Raw genomic sequence first — 18,934 nt, 5'->3', positions numbered from 1 at the left:
ACAAACTTTTTTTTTTTTTTTTTTTTTAAATGTGTGTATTTATTGCGGTTTGGACTTTTCTTTAATTAAACCTGTCTTTAATGGTAGCCCAAGTTCAGTTTAGACAGCTTGAATTGTTGTGTTAAAGTTTGTATTCTAAATTTTAACACCGTAAACCAGAACTGAAAAAAATCCTAAAAAAGTGTTGATTTAGAAGTGTGACTGACTGTGTATTTGTGGGTTTCTTTCTTAAGGATCCCAGGTTTAACGCAGAGGTCGACCAGATCACTGGTTACAAAACCCAGAGTATCCTTTGTCTGCCCATCAAGAACCACAGAGACGAGGTAACATTAACCACTGCAGGCGTTACGTACCGCTTTCAGACTGTGTTTAACCTTGAGGAGTAGTGTTCTGAATGGTAAACATAACTCACATGGATTGATCTGTTTTATAGGTGGTCGGGGTCGCTCAGGCGATCAATAAGAAATGTGGGGAAGATGGTGCATTCACTGAACAGGATGAAAAGGTAAGTAACGTTCGATTGCCTGGGACTCACTGCTTACCTACTTCACCTGTGTGTGACAGTTACAGGAGCCTTTGTTGGTTTGTTTAGTGCTGGTGTTAACATGTTAAAATACCCATGTTGCAAACTCACATCATGTAGTTGTCCAGGTTTTGATGTGGAATCCATTTCTTGTAGCTTTCATCCAGTATCATAGTAACAATATTTTAATAATTGTATAAATAAATAATATGTAAACATGGACATGAACATTTTAGTAGTTACATATATTCAGAAATTTGTAGTATTATAGTCATAGCAGAAACCTATTGTTGGCTATTATCATATGATGTAAATTTACATCTTATATATAAGAACAGTTATATTTAAAAGTTGTTTTTTTGGCATTTTTAAGCTTTTTGGATGGATATAGTGAAGAATACAGAGAAAGTGTAATGAATTGAAACAGGGCCATTGCCTTAAGGCCTTAGCTCAGTGGTTCCCAACCTTTTTTGTCTCATGACCCCATTTTAACAGCACAAATTTCTGGCGACCCCAGACATTCAAAATGGAGACATTTTTCTTGCTAAAATTAATTTGTTTTTGATCATGTAAGAGTTTGCTATACTATGTTGCAAATAAACGTTAATTTTAGATGACATTTAGTCTGTATAATGTATATTATTATGGACAGAGGCAGAAAAGCCAGGTGTAGATTACTGCACAAAGTGAGAATTTTATTTTCCTTGGTCAGGATATGTACAGTCAGTCCAGCTTGGATTTACAAGGCTTGTAATTAATACTGAACAAACAATAACTCAAACTATGAATTCTGAAAGAGCTGCAGCATCTGAGACCGACCACAATGAACATTTGACAGATAAACAGTACCACAGTGCTTCAGTTTCAGCTTCACAGTTTGTCATGTCTTTTATGGATTGTGATTGTCTCTGTAAACTTACCATATATTTTTCATGAGTAAGTTTTTATTGTTATTTTTATCAATTACTAGAAATTTCAGGCGACCCCATTTGAATTCCAGGCAGCCACACATGAGGTGCTGACCCCAAGGTTGAAAAACACTGCCTTAGCCTATGTTGTATACAAGGTTGAAAAACACTGGTCCACCCCATATTTTTATAGTTGTTATACATTTTTCAATTCATACAGTTATTTTCAGTTTTTTCTTTCTTTGTATTTTCATAACTGAGCATGTTTTTAAACCTTTTTCTGTCAAGACTAAATAGACATAGCTTTTATGATAAAATGAAATCCAACAGTCTATTGTTGAGGACTGACAGTAGCAGCTTCCTTTCATACACATTTCCAAGTCTCAGCCGTTCGCTGAGGTAGCCTTCATGCACAGGTGTCCCAGGTGTAACTGCGTCAGCCCCTAGAAAAAAAAAATCAACTTTCATTTTCCCTCTCACCTTACTTTGTCTTCCTACTGTCTTTCTGTCTTTTTTTTTATTTATACTGGTTTGTTTCTTCTGTCTGTGTTTTTCCTGTAATAGTGCCAAACTGTTCTGTTTCTCTTCAACAGGACTTCTCAGCCTATTTGGCCTTTTCAGGCATCGTCCTGCACAACGCTCAGCTCTATGAGACGTCGCAGCTTGAAAACAGACGCAATCAGGTTTGTGTGTGTTTTGTTTGTGGAGCATTGCAGCAAATTACAACTGGATGGCAGACTTTTGTCACAGTGCCCATTCAGTTCTATGAATGGTGCTCATTTGCACACAAAACTGAAAAGGCTTCTGTTGATAAATATGTTATTAGCCCAAATGTGTCAATTCCAAAAAATTTAACTGCACACACTCAGAAGAAAAGCATCTGCTGTTTTAAAAATGCATTCTCTCAAATCTGAAATTGCATGTATGCAATTTCAGATTTGGGGCCAGTGTGCAAACATTAGACAAATCTGGATTCTGCAGTTCCACAGTTTGGACTTGATGCCAAATATGTTCTGATTGCTAAAACATTTACTGATATACATGGCCATATTAACCCCACTAAACAGCATAAAACCAAAAATATGCCTACAGTCTGACACTAGCTACCATTATACTGGCTGATTAAATACCTACTGTGTGACAACATTTGTTATATGACATACTGTATAAGGGCAGAAAAAATATGTTTGATTGGTGGATTTTTTTTTTTTTTAATCCACTGGGCTGTTGGGTTAAAAGTTCATTTTAAACGTAGTGTGTACAGGTAGAGCTGTATGTGTGATTAATTCTTCTGTGTATATGCGTGTGTTCAGGTGCTGTTGGACCTGGCCAGTCTGATCTTTGAGGAGCAGCAGTGTCTGGAGGTTTTACTGAGGAAGATTGCAGGAACCATCCTGTCCTTCATGCAGGCCCAGGCATGCACTGTCTTCATCGCTGATGAAGACTCCATGGTCAGCACACACTCATGCATGTACACCAGGATCTTAAAAAGTCTCAAAAGTCTTGAATTTACAAATCTGCATTTAATACCTTAAAAAGTCTTTCAAAGGTATTAGATTTGATATGGTAGGTCTTCAATTATGTTGCCATGAACTTGGAAAAACACTGGATTGTGTATTAATGTGTGTGGGAAATGTCCAAGCTGTAAAGAAAGTAACGTTAGTCTACTCAGTTCCACCCGTTCCAACCTGACAATTTATACCGAAATGAGGAACCAATTATAGCTTACTTTGCTGCCCCTGGTGAGAAATGATCACAGTAGTGAAAAGTAAGCATGGAAGCGTGCAAATTTAATGATGCCTGGTTGGAGAGTTTTCCCAAATTCTAGGAGTCATGAACTTTTGCCAGTATGGTCGTGAAATGGACATTAAATTCTGTTCTAAGTAGTCATAAAAAGGTCTTAAAAAGACTTAAATTTAACTTGTATAATCTGTAGGAACCCTGGTACACACTCTCGGATGCTCCAACCGAATATATTACACATTTCTTCTTGTTTGGCACCACACTTAGCTGGACAGGTTTATTTTGAGCTAAACTGATTGATGAGGGTTTATGAGTTTCACTTCAACACATGATGCATGACCTGCAGACAGTGAGTTTATGTTATGTAACTAATAAAGTACATGACTACTCTGTCATAATGTGTGTAAATAAGTATAAAAGCATGTGTTTAACAGCTCGTCCCAGCTGAACAAGAACAAACAACATTTATTTTTGGTTTCTCTTCCTGGCGTTCTTTTCTCTTTCCCAGTTTGTTGTGATGAGTGTGTCAATGCACAGTGACCTGCAAACACTAACAAAGGATAACAACAATTTTGTGTGTGGCAAGGACTTTATTCTGTGACCTTTGATTTTTCTGTAATGAGAGCTGTCTCCTGCCAACATGTTTAACTGGAGCTAATTAACCCAGATTCTGCAGTGGCACAAAAAGGCAAAATACTGTCGGTCTTTTTGTTAGAGACAAACGATTTTGGATGCGCCACTCAGAGGGTGGTCTGTTGACCTAGATGTGATAATGCCTCACAGAGCTAGCTAGTTCTGTTAAATTTTTTTCCCACATGTCCCCTTATTATCATTCTAAACTTCTCACATTAAAAGCGTTAGAAGATTCAGGACGTCTAGGATTTGGAGCTACACTAATGTGCATTTTATCACCTCAGGCACAATATCAGAAACTGAGTCACTACAAATGAATTTAGTTTTATTTTGTGATTATACAAGCAAATATTTAGTTTATAGCTTTGTTGTTAAAGTGTTGATTTATTAATATAGTTTCATCACTCAAATGCGAACTAAACCACTTTAGTTTAATATTTCTTCAACAGATAATGCAGGTTTATCTCCCTGTGGTGGTCTTACATGTAAAAGTATTATTAACATTTTTACTCTCTGGACAATGTGACATCTCTGCATCTTTTACTCTCCAGTTCTGGTTTCTCTCTCTGGCTTTATCTACTTTGATCAAAGTTACAGGTACAGCTTTTTTATTCTCTCTATATTGAGCTAATAATACAGTCTGGAATTATAGCTTTTGAATAATTAAAAACTTAGAAACACAAAGACAAAGTTTAATGGCTCAGCATTTCCCTAAGCTATCATTGTATGTGTTTATTCTTACTGCCACACAGAGCAGCAAGAAAATGAACTGCCAAAACCAAAATGAAAAAGTGAAAAATGTATCGTGTGTCAGAATGTGAATGAGCTGAAATGAAATGAGTCTGAACAAGAGAAATGATAATGATGTGAAGGAACTGAGCTACTGAGCTGAGAATAAATCACGCAAATTTTTAGTGTTTAATGGCAAACACAAACAGACTATGTACTGTTCTGATGACACACTATAAAAGCACACTATGTAAAGTTTGACATGATATTTAACTGAACAGGATTTGCATGTTACTATATGTTTAATCAATGACAGTGGGTGGAGACACTTGGTTTGTGTTCCGTTAATGATAGATTTGACTGAAAAAGTCACTTTTTCTTCAGTTTTCTGTGTTTTGATATAATAACCTTTAAATTTACACTGAGTTTTCATGACCATCTAAATTAAATATAGGAAAATACATGATTTATAGTGAAAAATACAAAATAGAGATAATAATATAATAAATGGTGATAAATCACTTAAGCAAGATTAACGAGAGAGAAAAATTCATTTGGGAAAAGCTACAAAACTAACACTGGGTCTTAATGGGTTAAATATTATATTTATACATATGTTCCTACCTTTTCATGTGTGTTAGATTGAAACCAATCAGACATTTGACAAGACAGGAATACGTATCCACCTTGTGAAAATAAGTGTCGTCATCACTCCGGGTTTTTTTCATTTATGGTTTGCAATAAACCGGTTTTCGGGGAAATAACTAGTTATATCAGACAGACTCTGCTGAGTGGATGAAATGGTGCGTCACTTAAGTACTTTTCTGCATATTAACAAGTTCCATACAGAGAGAAAAGCAGCATGCTGTGTTTTTCAGGTGAATTCATTTTACTGAGTGTCTCTTTCAGTACTGATTCATGCAACCTGTTAGAGTCCTCTGTGGGCATTAACATTTGTCTTGGCTTGTCTTCCTCAGAGGCATCCAGTGCCTGAAAAACACACACTGACACACCTCTCACTCAAAGCCCACAGGAAAAGGAAGCAAATTAACTGTCATACACTGAGGGAGATTTATAGAGGAGACACATCTCTATAGGTGTATGGCCACCAAAAAACCCCAATCTCATATTTTTCCCCATTTTTTGGTAGAATAAGAGGCCAGTGTGGTTTAAGGGATAGGCTCTGTTTAAACTGTTGCAAACAGTGGTTGAAAACATTCTTCTTCTAAAAAATACAAAATCCTAAACAAGTGGTGCCAGCCACAACAATCCCCGCCCCTCGTACATATTGCAGCTTATTTTGGCATGGATCCAGCTGATGTCATCATGTCTGTGTGTGCTGATGTCAGCATATCAGTCGCTTCTATATATGTGCCAAGTTTGAAGTAAACTGAAACAAAAATTGATGTTTTTATAGACATTTGACATTTCACCCATTATAAGTAAATGAAAAAAAAAAGATTTTAAAAATTCATAAAAAATTTGAACTTTGACCTACTTTTCCCAAAATGTAACCACATCTGTTCTGGCTCACTTGCAAGCTATAAACTCAATTTGGTACGAATTCAACCAATAGTTTTGTTGCTAGAGTGTTAACAAAGAAACAAACAAGCAAACCACACCAAAAACATTACCCCTTGCCTCCCTTCGGCGGGCGGGGTAATAAAAATTCTGTATATATTTAAAAAAAAAAAAAAAAAATCTAAAATTTGAACACATATCTTTGAAAGTCTTGGAGCTTTTATCAAACTTAAGGTTGAACTGCTAACAGAATTATAGTTGCCATCTATTAAATTAATGGACAACTATTTTGATAATCTGTAATTGGTTGAAGTGTAAAGAGAAAATATTTTAAAAATTCTGCTTCTAATTATGAATATTTTAGTTTTTATTTTAGTTTCTTCTCTCCTCCATGACCAAAGTGGACATTAGGAATAGTCTGCTCTGTTTTATGGACGAAACAATTAATCAGTCATAAAATTAATTGATTGAAAGACAATTAAAGCCACGCTGAAAGTTAACAAGAATAAAGTCATAATATTTCAAGAAAAAGAACATAATATTACAAGAATAAAATTGTAATTTATCGCCTAAAATCTAAATAGTACAAGAATGAAGTTTTAATATTTGAGACAAATATTTTCAAAAGAATGAAGTTTTTATTTTAATAGAAAGTTATGATTTTCAGAGAATAAACTCATAAAGCAAATGAAATATCAGAAGAACAATCTGTTGACAGTGTGTGACAATGAGGAATATGAAGCATCTTCTTAAATTGCACATGACCATGAAAAGGTGACAAACTGCATTTTGCACCAATTATTTACATGCATTGATAGGATTAGTGGATCAACAGGTATTTAACATTTTATATCAGTAAGTCATTTTGGTCGCTGGTGGATGTTTGGGTCTTTATGGGTTAAGAACCAAAAACGAATATTGATGGAGGCTTATAAGTACTGAGCTACTGATGGTTGTCTTGTTATCTTTTTAAAAATGGTTGTTACAAATATTACAAAGTGCTACAGAATTTATCAGTGTTAAAGAATAGTCACTGTACCAGTTGATTCTAGTGGTGTTTGGTGTTTTACGATTATCAGTCGCTTTCTTGTGTTGTGTAAAAACTACACTGACTGAAAATGTGTGTGCGAGAGAGAATGCAGTAGGATTTCACATCGGAAAATAAGTGTGAAGTTGTCAAATGTCACAGGGTTCAGTTAGTCCACTTAATCCTGCAGGAGTTTGTGTAATGTGCTGTTTTGCTGCAACTGATGAAAAAAAAATCGTGACGATTGAAAGAGCCAAAAATTACAGCGTTGAGTGAGCCAGCTGGTAGCTATAGATGTCTGACATGTCGTAAGCTTGGTTTTACACAGATGCTTTACAGAAAAGTTCATAATGAGGCTGTGGTGAGACAAATTAGACTATGGCAGGCAGCCACAGTGGAGGTAATTAATGGTCATTTAACTGTTCATGTGTGTTAAATTCTCTGTGCCAGTTTCTTGGACTGTCTACCTACCAGAACAACTGAAACAGCAGTGAATGGTAGCGAGTAGTCGAAGATGATAAACTGCTGCTGTTATTTACATATAGGCATGAGGGGTGACATACATATCCCGCTTATCATGTTCAAAGAAGTAATGCTACACTTTCACAAGGTGTTATTAAGCTCTTCAGCAGAAGGGTGATGTTATCAGGGTGTATGTTAAGGTCAACATCAGACCCTTGTACCCGCTACATTACTCTTTCTCAATCTGTAGACTAATCTCAGACTACATTCAGACAGCAGGTCTTAATGCACAATTCCAATTTTGTGGTGAAATCAGATTTTTTGTGTGCTTGTTCATATTACACATTGAGGGCTGGATCTACTAAAATCCTAATTTGTGTATACTCATTTGCATACGCAATCTAGAATTTTGCGTGTGGAGTTGATCCGCGGTTTGTGGGTAATTTACTAAAATTGCCTGCACAAGTGACAACAGTCTTGGAGACCGCCCTATTTAAATGAAGATTTTGCGTGTGCTATTGGTTGTCGTCATGGAGGCAATGCGCTGGGAAAAACCGCTCTGGGATATGAGAGCAGGTCTTTTCGGACCCTGGACGTTTGAAACGGCCCGGGTGCGTGACATCTGGCAACCAGTGATATGCCAGCACTAATGGCAACAGTGCACTAGAATGATCCAGACGCAAGAGCAGCAGCGCCGGACTCATTTTAGAGGTGGGGGACCGTTGAGGTTGTTGGATTGAATGACTGTCAGGCACACATAATTTTGTCACACTGTAGCCTAATGTCAGTGCACATGTTTAATTACAATCATCAGATCAAGTGGGAAAGTAGCATTTGGCACAAGAGTCCCATAAAGTGTGTGTGTGTATGTGTGTGTGTGTGTGTGTGTGGGGGGGGGGGGGGGGGGGGGGCACATATGTCTCAATTATTTTTACGTCTCAATTATTTTTCCTTCCGTCATTCAAAAAATGTTCACACAAGGGTGAAAACTGTGTTCTCTGTGTCTGGATGCAGATGCGCTATTTTGCCCCTTTTAAAGACGCAACCCTTAGTGCACACTGTTACTAAATCAATTTGTACATTTTTTTGTGTGTGCACTGAGTTTGTACACGTTTTAATACACGCAAACCTTCACTAGATCTGGCCCTAAATGCAACTTCTATCAGTTTTGAGTGTGAACTGAATGCGACCCACATGCCCAAAAGAGGTCCTGATGTAATACGTGACCACGCGAGTATGCACTGTGTTTACGGAAGGAACACCCCTGGGATGCGGAATTGTGATGTTTGTCGCATTTCAATGATGTAAAGGTCAGATAAATGTGACGTGGCTGTTCAGACTAAAGTCACATTTCAAAATATCAGATTCATATTAGATTTAGAACCACATATGAAAGTGGCCTAGGTTGGATTTGAAAAAATCAGATTTGTGCTGTTGAAAATGTCTTTAGCAGATCGGATACAGGTCACATATGGGCAAAAAAATCGGATTTGGGCCACATTTGCCTCCAGTATGAACATAGCCTATGTGTCAGGAACGTAGAGGCCCAATTACAGTGGGGTTTTTTGTGTTACTTTCTCCGGAGGTTTAATACTTGTTTGAATCAGAAAGTGCTCCTTTGTGATTTTTTTATATAAATTGTTCTAAAATTAATGTTTAAATCAGCTTCTTCTCAAGCAGAGAAAAGTGCCACTTAATCACAGCAAAGGACACAAAAAAGAAAGTGTTTCCTTCCAAGTCTCGCTCTCTGCTTTCTGTATTTATGGAGAGAGTGGAGAGCGAGTGCAGGGCGGTCAAGATGACGACAGCAAGTTAAGAGCTCTGCCATAATTTGGACCGCAAACAGCAGTTCTTTGGAAGAACGGTGGTGATTCAGGGCGATTTTCAGAGGAGAAAATGACAGAGCTAATATACATGCAATGAGACTGTCCACCCAGAAAATAGGGGGTTTATTAAGGCCTCATTGGTTGGGTAGATGGAATAAAAAGAAGAAAACGCCTCTGAGAGTCAGTATATTCAAGCTATAGTTGAGGCTTGGTACCAGATGCACTTTCTCAGTCTTTTCTTGGTTTTGCTGAACTACCAGAATCCAACTACTGGATCACTGTAAAGCTCTCAGAAAACAATCAGAATGAAGATATAAAGTATAACTTAACAACTGTAACTTACTGAACAGAAAACTCAAAAACGCCATCAGTACATCAATAGAGAATCTGATGAAATTACTGAAATATAACCAATTTAGAGTTTATTTTGTTTTTTGTATTATTGTCGTGAAATGGACAGAGTTTATTTTTGTTTTTGATATGGGTATTATTACTGCTACGAAAGGGACAGAGTTTATTTTGATGTGAAATACTGTTGCAAAATGGACAGAATCTATCCTTGAGTTGTATAGCATTTTTGTGTTTTGTACTTAGAATTTAATCTGATATGTGTAGGATTTTGGAGTTACGTATGGGATCTGACGTAGGAATTTATTGTAGGTAGAAGGATGGGGTAAGGGGGCGGGAGATTATAAATTAAACTTCATCCCGCTTCTTTTCGAATGTTATCCTTTCTTTTTATACAAATCTTTTTGTGGGTTGGTTTTAATGTTATATTCAAAATAAATAAACAAACAAGCAAACAAACTTACATAATAGTGGTTAGCCCTGTTTCCTCACAACAACACTTTCTTTTTTTGTTTTTTTGCAGTGATTAAGTGTCTCTTTTCTTTGCTTGAGAAGAAGCTGATTTTTCTATATACACCACCAGTGAGTGTGGGCTTTTCTTTGTGTAGTTTGCATGTTCTCACTGTGTCTGTGTGGAACTCCAGCTTCCTCCCACCATCCAATAAACATACACATTAAATGGTTACTTGGTCAATCTAAATCTCCTGTAGGTGTGAATGTGAGAGTGAATGGTTGTTCCTCAGTATGTCAGCCCTGTGATGAACTAGAGACACATCCAACATCCTGTACAATTAATATATAATTAATATTCTTTATATGAATCATTACCATAGATTCTAATGTCATATATGATTTACTGCAGAAGAAAATGGTCTTTAATAATTTGGCCACGGAGTCCATTTAGTCCATTTAGTGCTGTGGTTTGGTTTCCATCCCTACTGATGGACCTTCCAAAACAGGATTCCTGTTATTGTATTCATCAAATATTTGGTAGGAAACTATCTGTGACTGAAACAGCAGCAAAATGCAACCGTGCAACCATAGATCAGCGCTGTAGCAAGAGATCAGATGAATTTTGGGCTAAACTGTCTGATGGGTTGTGCTTCTACCCTGCTTGCTTTCCTGAGTGTCAGTAAGTTGTTACCCCGCTGCTGAAGTGGAGGCGAGGGGTATTGTTTTTGGTTTGGTTTGTTTGTTAACACTCGAGCAGCAAAACTATTGGTTGAATTTAAACCAAATTGGGTTTCTAGATTGCCAGTGGCCCAGAACAGATTTGATTACATTTTGGGAAAAGTAGGTCAAAGTTAAAATTTTTGTATGAATTTTTTAAATCTTTTTTTTTTCTCCCGTTTACTTATAATGGGCAAAACTTCACATGTCTATAAAAACATCAATTTTGTTTCAATTTACTTTAAACTTGCCACATATATAGAGACACCTGATATGCTGACATCAGCACATGGATAGACATGATGACATGAGCTGGATCGATGCCAAAATAAGCTACAGAGTTCGGCGGAGTTCGTTGTGCCTGGGACCACTTGGGTTTTTTTGGGTTTTTTTTCTACATTTGTACCAACAGGAATCATGGCCATAATTTGGATCAAGCCATTCCTTTTTGCATATTAGTATTTTACTTAGTCTAGTGCAGGGGTGTCAAACTCATTTTAGTTCAGGGGCCATACTTAGCCCAATTTGATCTTAAGTGGGCCACACCAGTAAAATAATGAAATAATAACTTATAAATAGTGACAAATCCTAGTTTTTCATTTTGTTTTAGTACAAAAAACCCCCAATTAAATTCTGAAAATATTTACATTTTACAAAAAAGATGTGAATAACCTGAAAAAAACAGAAATTTCATTTGAAAAATTAGTGCAATTTTAACAATATTATGCTTCGACTTGTTATTTATACATGTACATTTACACGCAATGTTACATAAACATTTGGTCACAGGCAGAATATTGTAAAAATGTTGGAGTTTGGAACTAAAATTTGAACAATTTCTACAATATTCCATCTCTTATTATTAACACAACTACAGATCACAGTGGATCCATGAATGCACCAAACATTTAATAACAGGCAAAATATTGTTCAAATTGCACATTTCAGGTTGTTCATCTTTGTTTTTATTTATATATTTATTTGCATTTTATTGTGAAAGAATAGTTTTGGAAATGTAAATATTTTCACAGTGTAATGTTATTTTTTTCACTTAAATTTTTTCTACATAATTTTTCACAAAGAAAATTTGTCGTCATTATTTATGGGTTATTGTGTTGTTATTTTTACTGTAGATCACATTGGTCTGTATGTGGAACCTGAACTAAACTGATTTTGGCAACCTTAACTGTTCAGGTTAATTTTTGCACTTTCATCTCGTGGGCCGGAATGGAACCTTCGGTGGGCCAGATTTGGCCCCTGGGCCACATGTTTGACACCTGTGGTCTAGTGGGTGTTTAGCATTCATTTTAAAACCTTTACAAACACTTCCCTTAGTGTACCTCTTACTTCTGGCCTTGAGTGTGTAGGACTTTCTAACTTAGCAAATGTTTAACGTAAAAACACCCCATTTGTAACATTCATTTACTAACACTTCAACAGGTTTATTACCCAAACTAGAAACCTTTCAACAAAATCTGATGCATCTGACAGGTCGACTGTCAAATGACTGTAAATACAGTTGAATGGTAGGTTAGTTATAAAAACTGACGCCACAGAATTGGAACTTAAGTACACATTATTGTCCGTTTAGCAGCTGTTGTGTGGCTGTTGGGAAAGCAAGTTGTGCACTAAATTTTTTTAATGTTTAAGGATGAAATATTTATGCTTAACTTGTCAGTATCAATCCTTTCTTTGGTGTCTTATTTTTCACATTAATAACATTTTCCAATACATAGGCTTTAATGTGCATTTATCCACTTACCCACATCACTGCAATTTCCAACCTCACTACCAATCCCAACAAGAAGTTACGTTTCATAATTCATTCCACTGGGCTGATGGCTTCCTGTGCTGAATATCAAGTTATTGTAAATATTAGTTCCACAAAGTATCAGCAACATTGCCAATTCACCATTCAATATTTGTGTTTAGGTCTGGGATAAGTGGATGTGGAATGCTATGCTGTTGAAGTGGTCTGTATTCAGTTACAAAACACTGGCATTTAACTTTGCCTGGCATTTATTATAACCATTTTAGACCTACTGAGATGAAGTTTTCAACATTACCCTGGCTATTGATGCAGCTTTTATAAGTTGAACTTTCAATAACTGATTAATTTGAATAATAGCCACAGTTGATTAAACAGTCTTTGGCATTAAAAGCTGGCTCTGCTTTAGTCACAAGATAGTTTAGTTTTATTTGTTCAGATGTTAAGATATTGCTCTGTGATATTCTTGCTTCTTGTTTAAATTGACACTACTTTTATATCATCTGTGCAGTTAATACAGACGGTGCGAGTTGATGGATGTGATTATGAAGATGCAGATAAGACAGATTAATTTACAACAGAAGTCCTAAGGCAGATCACAAAAAATAACACATTATAAGATTTGAAATACAGATAGACTCCATACACACATTATCAGGTTTTCCATACTTTACTGAGACAAGTACAGGTATATTAGTGTAATTATAATGGAATTTGAATAGTTCTCCAGTGAGGATGCCCAGTCCAGTACACCATATTCTAATGTGACCTGCCACAATCTCAACAAGAGCCTAATACATCCCAGCGAGTGGCGACCTCCTCATACCAGAAGCAGTGGAACAACTTTTATTTCCAAATGAAATAGAGACCAGAGCATTGCTTCATTCAAACACTGCTTGTGGGAAATGCTAAATATACAGATACAAAGTTGTGTTACTCTACGTAACTAAAATATCTGCTTCAGATACATCTCTAAATTTGACGTTTGAGTGTGATATCTGGACAGTGATTGGAAGAACTGCTGTGACATTTGGTTCAGGTGCACACTGCAGCACCAACAGCACTGGCACATGCATGTGTTGTTGTGTACATACAGCACCCATGAGGCTAACATAAGCTACTAGACATTAGTTAATGTCCAGGGTGCGATTTGTTGGGGGGGTGAATGTTCAACTGTGTGACATGTAATAGGGCCTACCGTTAACTTAAAAAAGAATTAAGTCTGTTGATTGCTTGTTTATTCATGATTGAAAAAAAAATAAAACAAAAAAAAATCATCCCCCATCTGTTTTTTGACAAATTGCACCCTGTTAAAGTCTGAGCTGTAATCGTCATTTCCAGTTTGATGTCTTTCTGAATATACTCAGTATTTGCTTTAGCAGATGTAAATTAAAGTAAATCTGGGTGAGCTGTTTCAGTGTAACTAAGCTCAATCTATATGCAGAGAAAAAATGAGGAAGGAGAGGAAAATAACTGAAGCAGAACTGCAGATATATTGATTTATTTACCGAGCCTTATCATCTTTGTTCAACCCACTCTGTAAGGTGTGTGTGTCCCTCACATGACCTCAGCATTGCCAGACCAGCTGTCTCCCTGTCATCCATACCCCTCCCCCCATCTTTCTTTCTCTCTCTCTCTCTTTCCTTACCAAACATTTACTCTGAGATTAGAGACTTTTACTGGCTGTATCTCTCAGGCAGCCTGCTATACACAGGTGTCAGCATAAACGTCTGTATTCCCTCAAACCGGACCCACAGGGCTGTGGATTTTAACATACCCTTTTCTCCAGGAAAGGAGCTTTCCTGTAGGAAGTCTTGTAAATGACAGCGCTGCTCTTTGACTCTCAACCAAGTACCAACAATAACAGAGTTTTTAAGATGCCGGCCTGCATTGGCTCATGTAATGTTACTGTAGTGAATGGCATCTTCATGGAAACAGAGGTGTATTAGTGTGCATGTATACTTTTTTCGGTATATTCATCGTTGCCTGCTGTGTATGTTTGTGTGTGTGCATGTGCAAAGGTATTTGCGGCCTTGAGTACGTGCATGTTTTTTGCAGGTATGCATAGGTCTGTGGCCACATGAAGGACTGTGGTTGTGCTGGTATGTGTATGATCTCCATGCATGGATGTGTGTGTTTTGTGTTAGCGTGAGTGAATGATACATGATAAGGTTTGACATCTGGCTTGCCAAAAGGAGTTGTGTTTTGTTCTTCTGTGTTGTTTAACTCTCCCCCACTGCTGAAAAATTTGGAATTGGCTACAAGCCTCCTGAAACATATTGGATTGTGTGCATGTGTGTGTTTGTGTGTCAATGTTGTACCAGTCTCTCCTTTCAAAGCGCCTGCTCTTTGTTATTTTCTCTCTGTCTTTCCTGAAACCAACCTGCCTGTATTTCAGATTTTATTATTTTTTTTAAATGAATGACTAAAATATTCATACACAGCTGTATGTGTCCCTGATCTGCCACTTATCTGCAGGTTAGGCTTGGAAATCTCAAGAAATTACTTTGATGTCAGGAACTTTTGTTGGCCTCATCTGCCAGTAAATAATGAAAGTGGGGAAGATTTGTCATGTTCAAAGCAAGACTAAGAGTTTACAAGATGTAAATATCAAATCCGTTCTCAAATAAACTGAAAGTATTTGGTTGGTGACAGACACAGAGTTGATACAACGTACAGTTAGTTGGAAAAACAATTAACAAAAGAATATTGTTTAGGGCTACATGATTTGGAGAAACAGTGATGTTATTGTTATTGTGAATAATACTGTGTTTGCAGTTTGAGTCTGTTAGTTTGGTTATCAAGGAAAATGCACAGATTACTGGGTATCAAAAATACAGATATGGTAATAGATAGCAGCTCTCTATGCTTGGTGTGGCTAAAACCAAAGTGTCACCATACATACAGTGGACCTATAATAGTGAATTAATTGCACGACATTATAATTGTGGATTTGTTTAATTGTGCAACTCTAGTGTAGTTTGTTGTAATAATGTGAAAACTTGTCATTATTTTTGACCTTATTAACATGTTATCTTAGGAACACCTTGAGGAAATTTCTTCACATCAGACAGTGAACTCAAACATGGTCAAAGTTCACTGTCACAATTAGGGCTGTGTGTTGGCAAGAATCTGGCAATACGATACAAATCACAATACTAGGATCACGATACGATATATCATGATACTGTTAAAAAGGCCATTTTTTGTTTGTTTCTTTTTTAAAAATGATTATTTCCTTGAAGAATTGAATTACAGCAGACATATGCACAAATACTAAACACATTTTTATTTGATCAGAACAGGATCCAATGTTATATCACAAAATGTTCCTGTGTTCAAACTGAAATTCTGTTTTACAGACATTACAGATTAAGATCCTGTTCAAATGTTCATATTCTGTTAGTTCAGAACTAACATCAGAACATTATTTTAGTTCAATCCCAACAAAGGAATTAACATTATTTAATAAAAGAGTGTTAAATAATAATAATAAAATATAAACAAAAAAGAAAAACAAAAATGAACCTCCACAATATCTGCATTTGAATAAATACCTAAAAATATCGATACAGTACTTTTTAATATCGATACAGTATTGTGAAATTAAACATCGTGATATATTGCAGAACTGATATTTTCTTACACCCCTAGTCACAATGATCACAACTCAGCAACTGATGCACCAGTTATGACAAAATTTCACAAAATGTGTAATAGTGTGAATCATAAAATGATGGCATTAGGACATTTTACATTCACAAGGTCAAAGGTCAGGCTCACTGCAACATCATGAAGTTCTGCAAAAGTACAATTATGGCCAATATTCTGCACATAACTCACAAATAGAATAAATAAAATGTACTTCTTATTTGAAATGATGGTGACTGACAATGTGCTGACATGTGTTGCACTTCTTTGCAGCTCCTTGATTTTGTTTATATTGAAGTTCACGTTATCGTTACACCATTAAATGCAGCTTTTTATTAATCCTCTGTATTACTGTTTAAATAAATACATTTGATAGCTGTTGTTAAATTCCCACAGAGCCTTCATTACATGTGTTACATGACTCTGGACAGTACAACTGTGTACTGGCAAAGCTCAGATTTAGTCATTACTGGCCCTTTCAGCCAGGTTTGTTCATGCTAATATTAATGGTGCTACTCCCTGCCTCAGTTTATATTGCAATTATAGATTACAACACTGCTCTGTAGCAAGCACGGAATTAACAACAACACAAAAACTTAGAAAATCTGTGTATGTAAACTTTAAAAAGTGATGGTGTATTTTGAAAACCAATAGTCTTACTTTCTTTTATGTTTTCTTTCCAACTGATAACAGAGACAGTGAGATTTATGTATCTGTCGGTGACTTATAGTTGCATATGAAACTCCTTTTGGCTGATAACAAACGATCCCTCTGTCCTTCCTTGACATGTACGTGAAGTCTTGACAGATGCCCCCCAACGAATATGAGAAGACAAGTCCGATTTATTTCAATATTCCTACAAACAAGACAAAAATTCCATTATCCCTTGTCATCCTGTTATAAACTTTCCCTCTTGCCAGCGACCTCTATAAATGTCATAACATTGCAGGGTCCTTTCTCTGTTTTAAACAGCTTTATTACCTTCACCTAGGTAGATCATAGTGAACAAATGCCGAAGACTAAAGGGGTGTGTGTGTGTGCACATGCAAAGACGGGGGGGGGCTGAATTTTTCCAAAACGAAGAAACCTTGACCATCTTTAACATCCTGTCCCCACCTCTTAAAAATGGAAAAAGGATCCTTTGCGAGGGCTCAGGAGTGCAGGTTGAGCGAAAACAAATCCCTATAAGGGGGGAAAAGCAAAAGGAGGACTGGAATGTCAAAATAAACGCTCCTTCTGGCAAGGCATGACGGGTGATAGATCAACATCCTTGTTTTCAAGCGTGGAGACATGTTTTAGGTTGTATACACGGTACAGCTGATTAACTCTGGGTATTTTAAGGTTTTATTTTGCAGTAATGGCTTGATTGGAAGGAATGAGGAACTGAATACATGCAGAAAACACAAAGGGTGGACCTGCAGGGAAGCATGGACCGTTATCAACTATAATAATGCACTTTAATGTTTGTGTCATTAGTTTTACACCAGTCATCAGCCATATTTCAGAATGATAAACTAATGTATGTATGTATTCATTTTACAGAATTCTTTCTCCAGTGTCTTTCACATGGAATACGAGGAGCTGGGTGATGTCCTCGATGCTCCCAAAAGGTAACGGGATCCCTCTCAACTGAAACTTATAAAATTAAAGTTGTGTAGCTTGCCTTTGAGGTGGATTCCAACTGCTCTACAGGTTATAAGTTAGAGACTGTCTGCAAATTTAAACTAGAAGCACTCGGAGAGCGCAGACCTCCGCCAAGGCTGATCAGTGGCCCCCCCCGTGGGCCCCCCCACCCCCGATCACCACCAAAATTTAATCATTTCTTCCTTATCCCATTTCCAACAAACCCTGAAAATTTCATCAAAATCTGTCCATAACTTTTTGAGTTATGTTGCACACTAACGGACAGACAAACAAACAGACAGACAGACAGACAAACCCTGGCAAAAACATAACCTCCTTGGCGGAGGTAATAAACCTTAGGACTAATTCTTTAATGACACTCACAAAAATTTTCATTGTGCTCAAATAAGTACAAAAAAATACAGAAACCAGTGAAGGCAGATTTTTCCCATATTGATGGATATTGATGTTTAGTTCAATGTATAATTTGATAACGTTTCCATTTAGAAGAGCCTCCGCCTGATAATGACTCAAGTTGAAACATGTAATTTGAGCTGTAAACAGAATTGTATGACTTATTCATGATGAAACACATCAATACAAGCAATAATACACATGAAAAATGACAAATATGCAAAAATATCTTCTTTATCTGTTACAGACCCCTTTATTTTTTTATTCTTTTTAACCAAATTGTCAGCCTACAAATGCTACAACTTTCAGATTCACAGGACTCACATGGGGGTCATGATTTTACCTTGTAAATACAGAAAACCTCCATCAGTTACTTTGTTTGTTGGTTGAGGCTTATCAAACCACCGTGACACAACAGTATAGACTGTAGAATTGCTTTTTTTGCCAACTCCGGTATGATTGAGAGTACTTTGATGGCAACAAATAGTACCAAAAATGTTCTAAATATGTAGTGAAGGCATAAAGAGAGACTGATTTCTGGCAGGCCCTTTACAAAAATTTATAATCTTTTTATTTATTTATTTATTT

At 36.6% G+C, this 18,934-nt stretch overlaps 1 protein-coding gene across 3 annotated transcripts in view; it reads left to right on the top strand.

Annotated features, from left to right (window-relative positions):
• The window catches only part of pde5ab (phosphodiesterase 5A, cGMP-specific, b), a 137,000-nt gene that overhangs the window by 70,864 nt on the left and 47,202 nt on the right, over positions 1 to 18,934 (top strand). For all 3 annotated transcript variants that reach the window (XM_030162524.1, XM_030162523.1, XM_030162522.1), the window contains exons 4-8: positions 234 to 323; positions 434 to 505; positions 2,025 to 2,114; positions 2,745 to 2,882; positions 17,852 to 17,919. In XM_030162524.1, the coding sequence (XP_030018384.1) occupies positions 234 to 323; positions 434 to 505; positions 2,025 to 2,114; positions 2,745 to 2,882; positions 17,852 to 17,919 (458 nt within the window). The remainder of the gene's footprint in view (positions 1 to 233; positions 324 to 433; positions 506 to 2,024; positions 2,115 to 2,744; positions 2,883 to 17,851; positions 17,920 to 18,934) is intronic.

The sequence above is a fragment of the Sphaeramia orbicularis genome, chromosome 18 (genome assembly GCF_902148855.1).
Source record: "Sphaeramia orbicularis chromosome 18, fSphaOr1.1, whole genome shotgun sequence".
In the NCBI taxonomy this organism is placed as follows: domain Eukaryota; kingdom Metazoa; phylum Chordata; class Actinopteri; order Kurtiformes; family Apogonidae; genus Sphaeramia; species Sphaeramia orbicularis.
The sequence above is the reverse complement of the archived record's forward strand: the minus strand, read 5'-3'. Positions and strand labels throughout refer to the sequence as shown.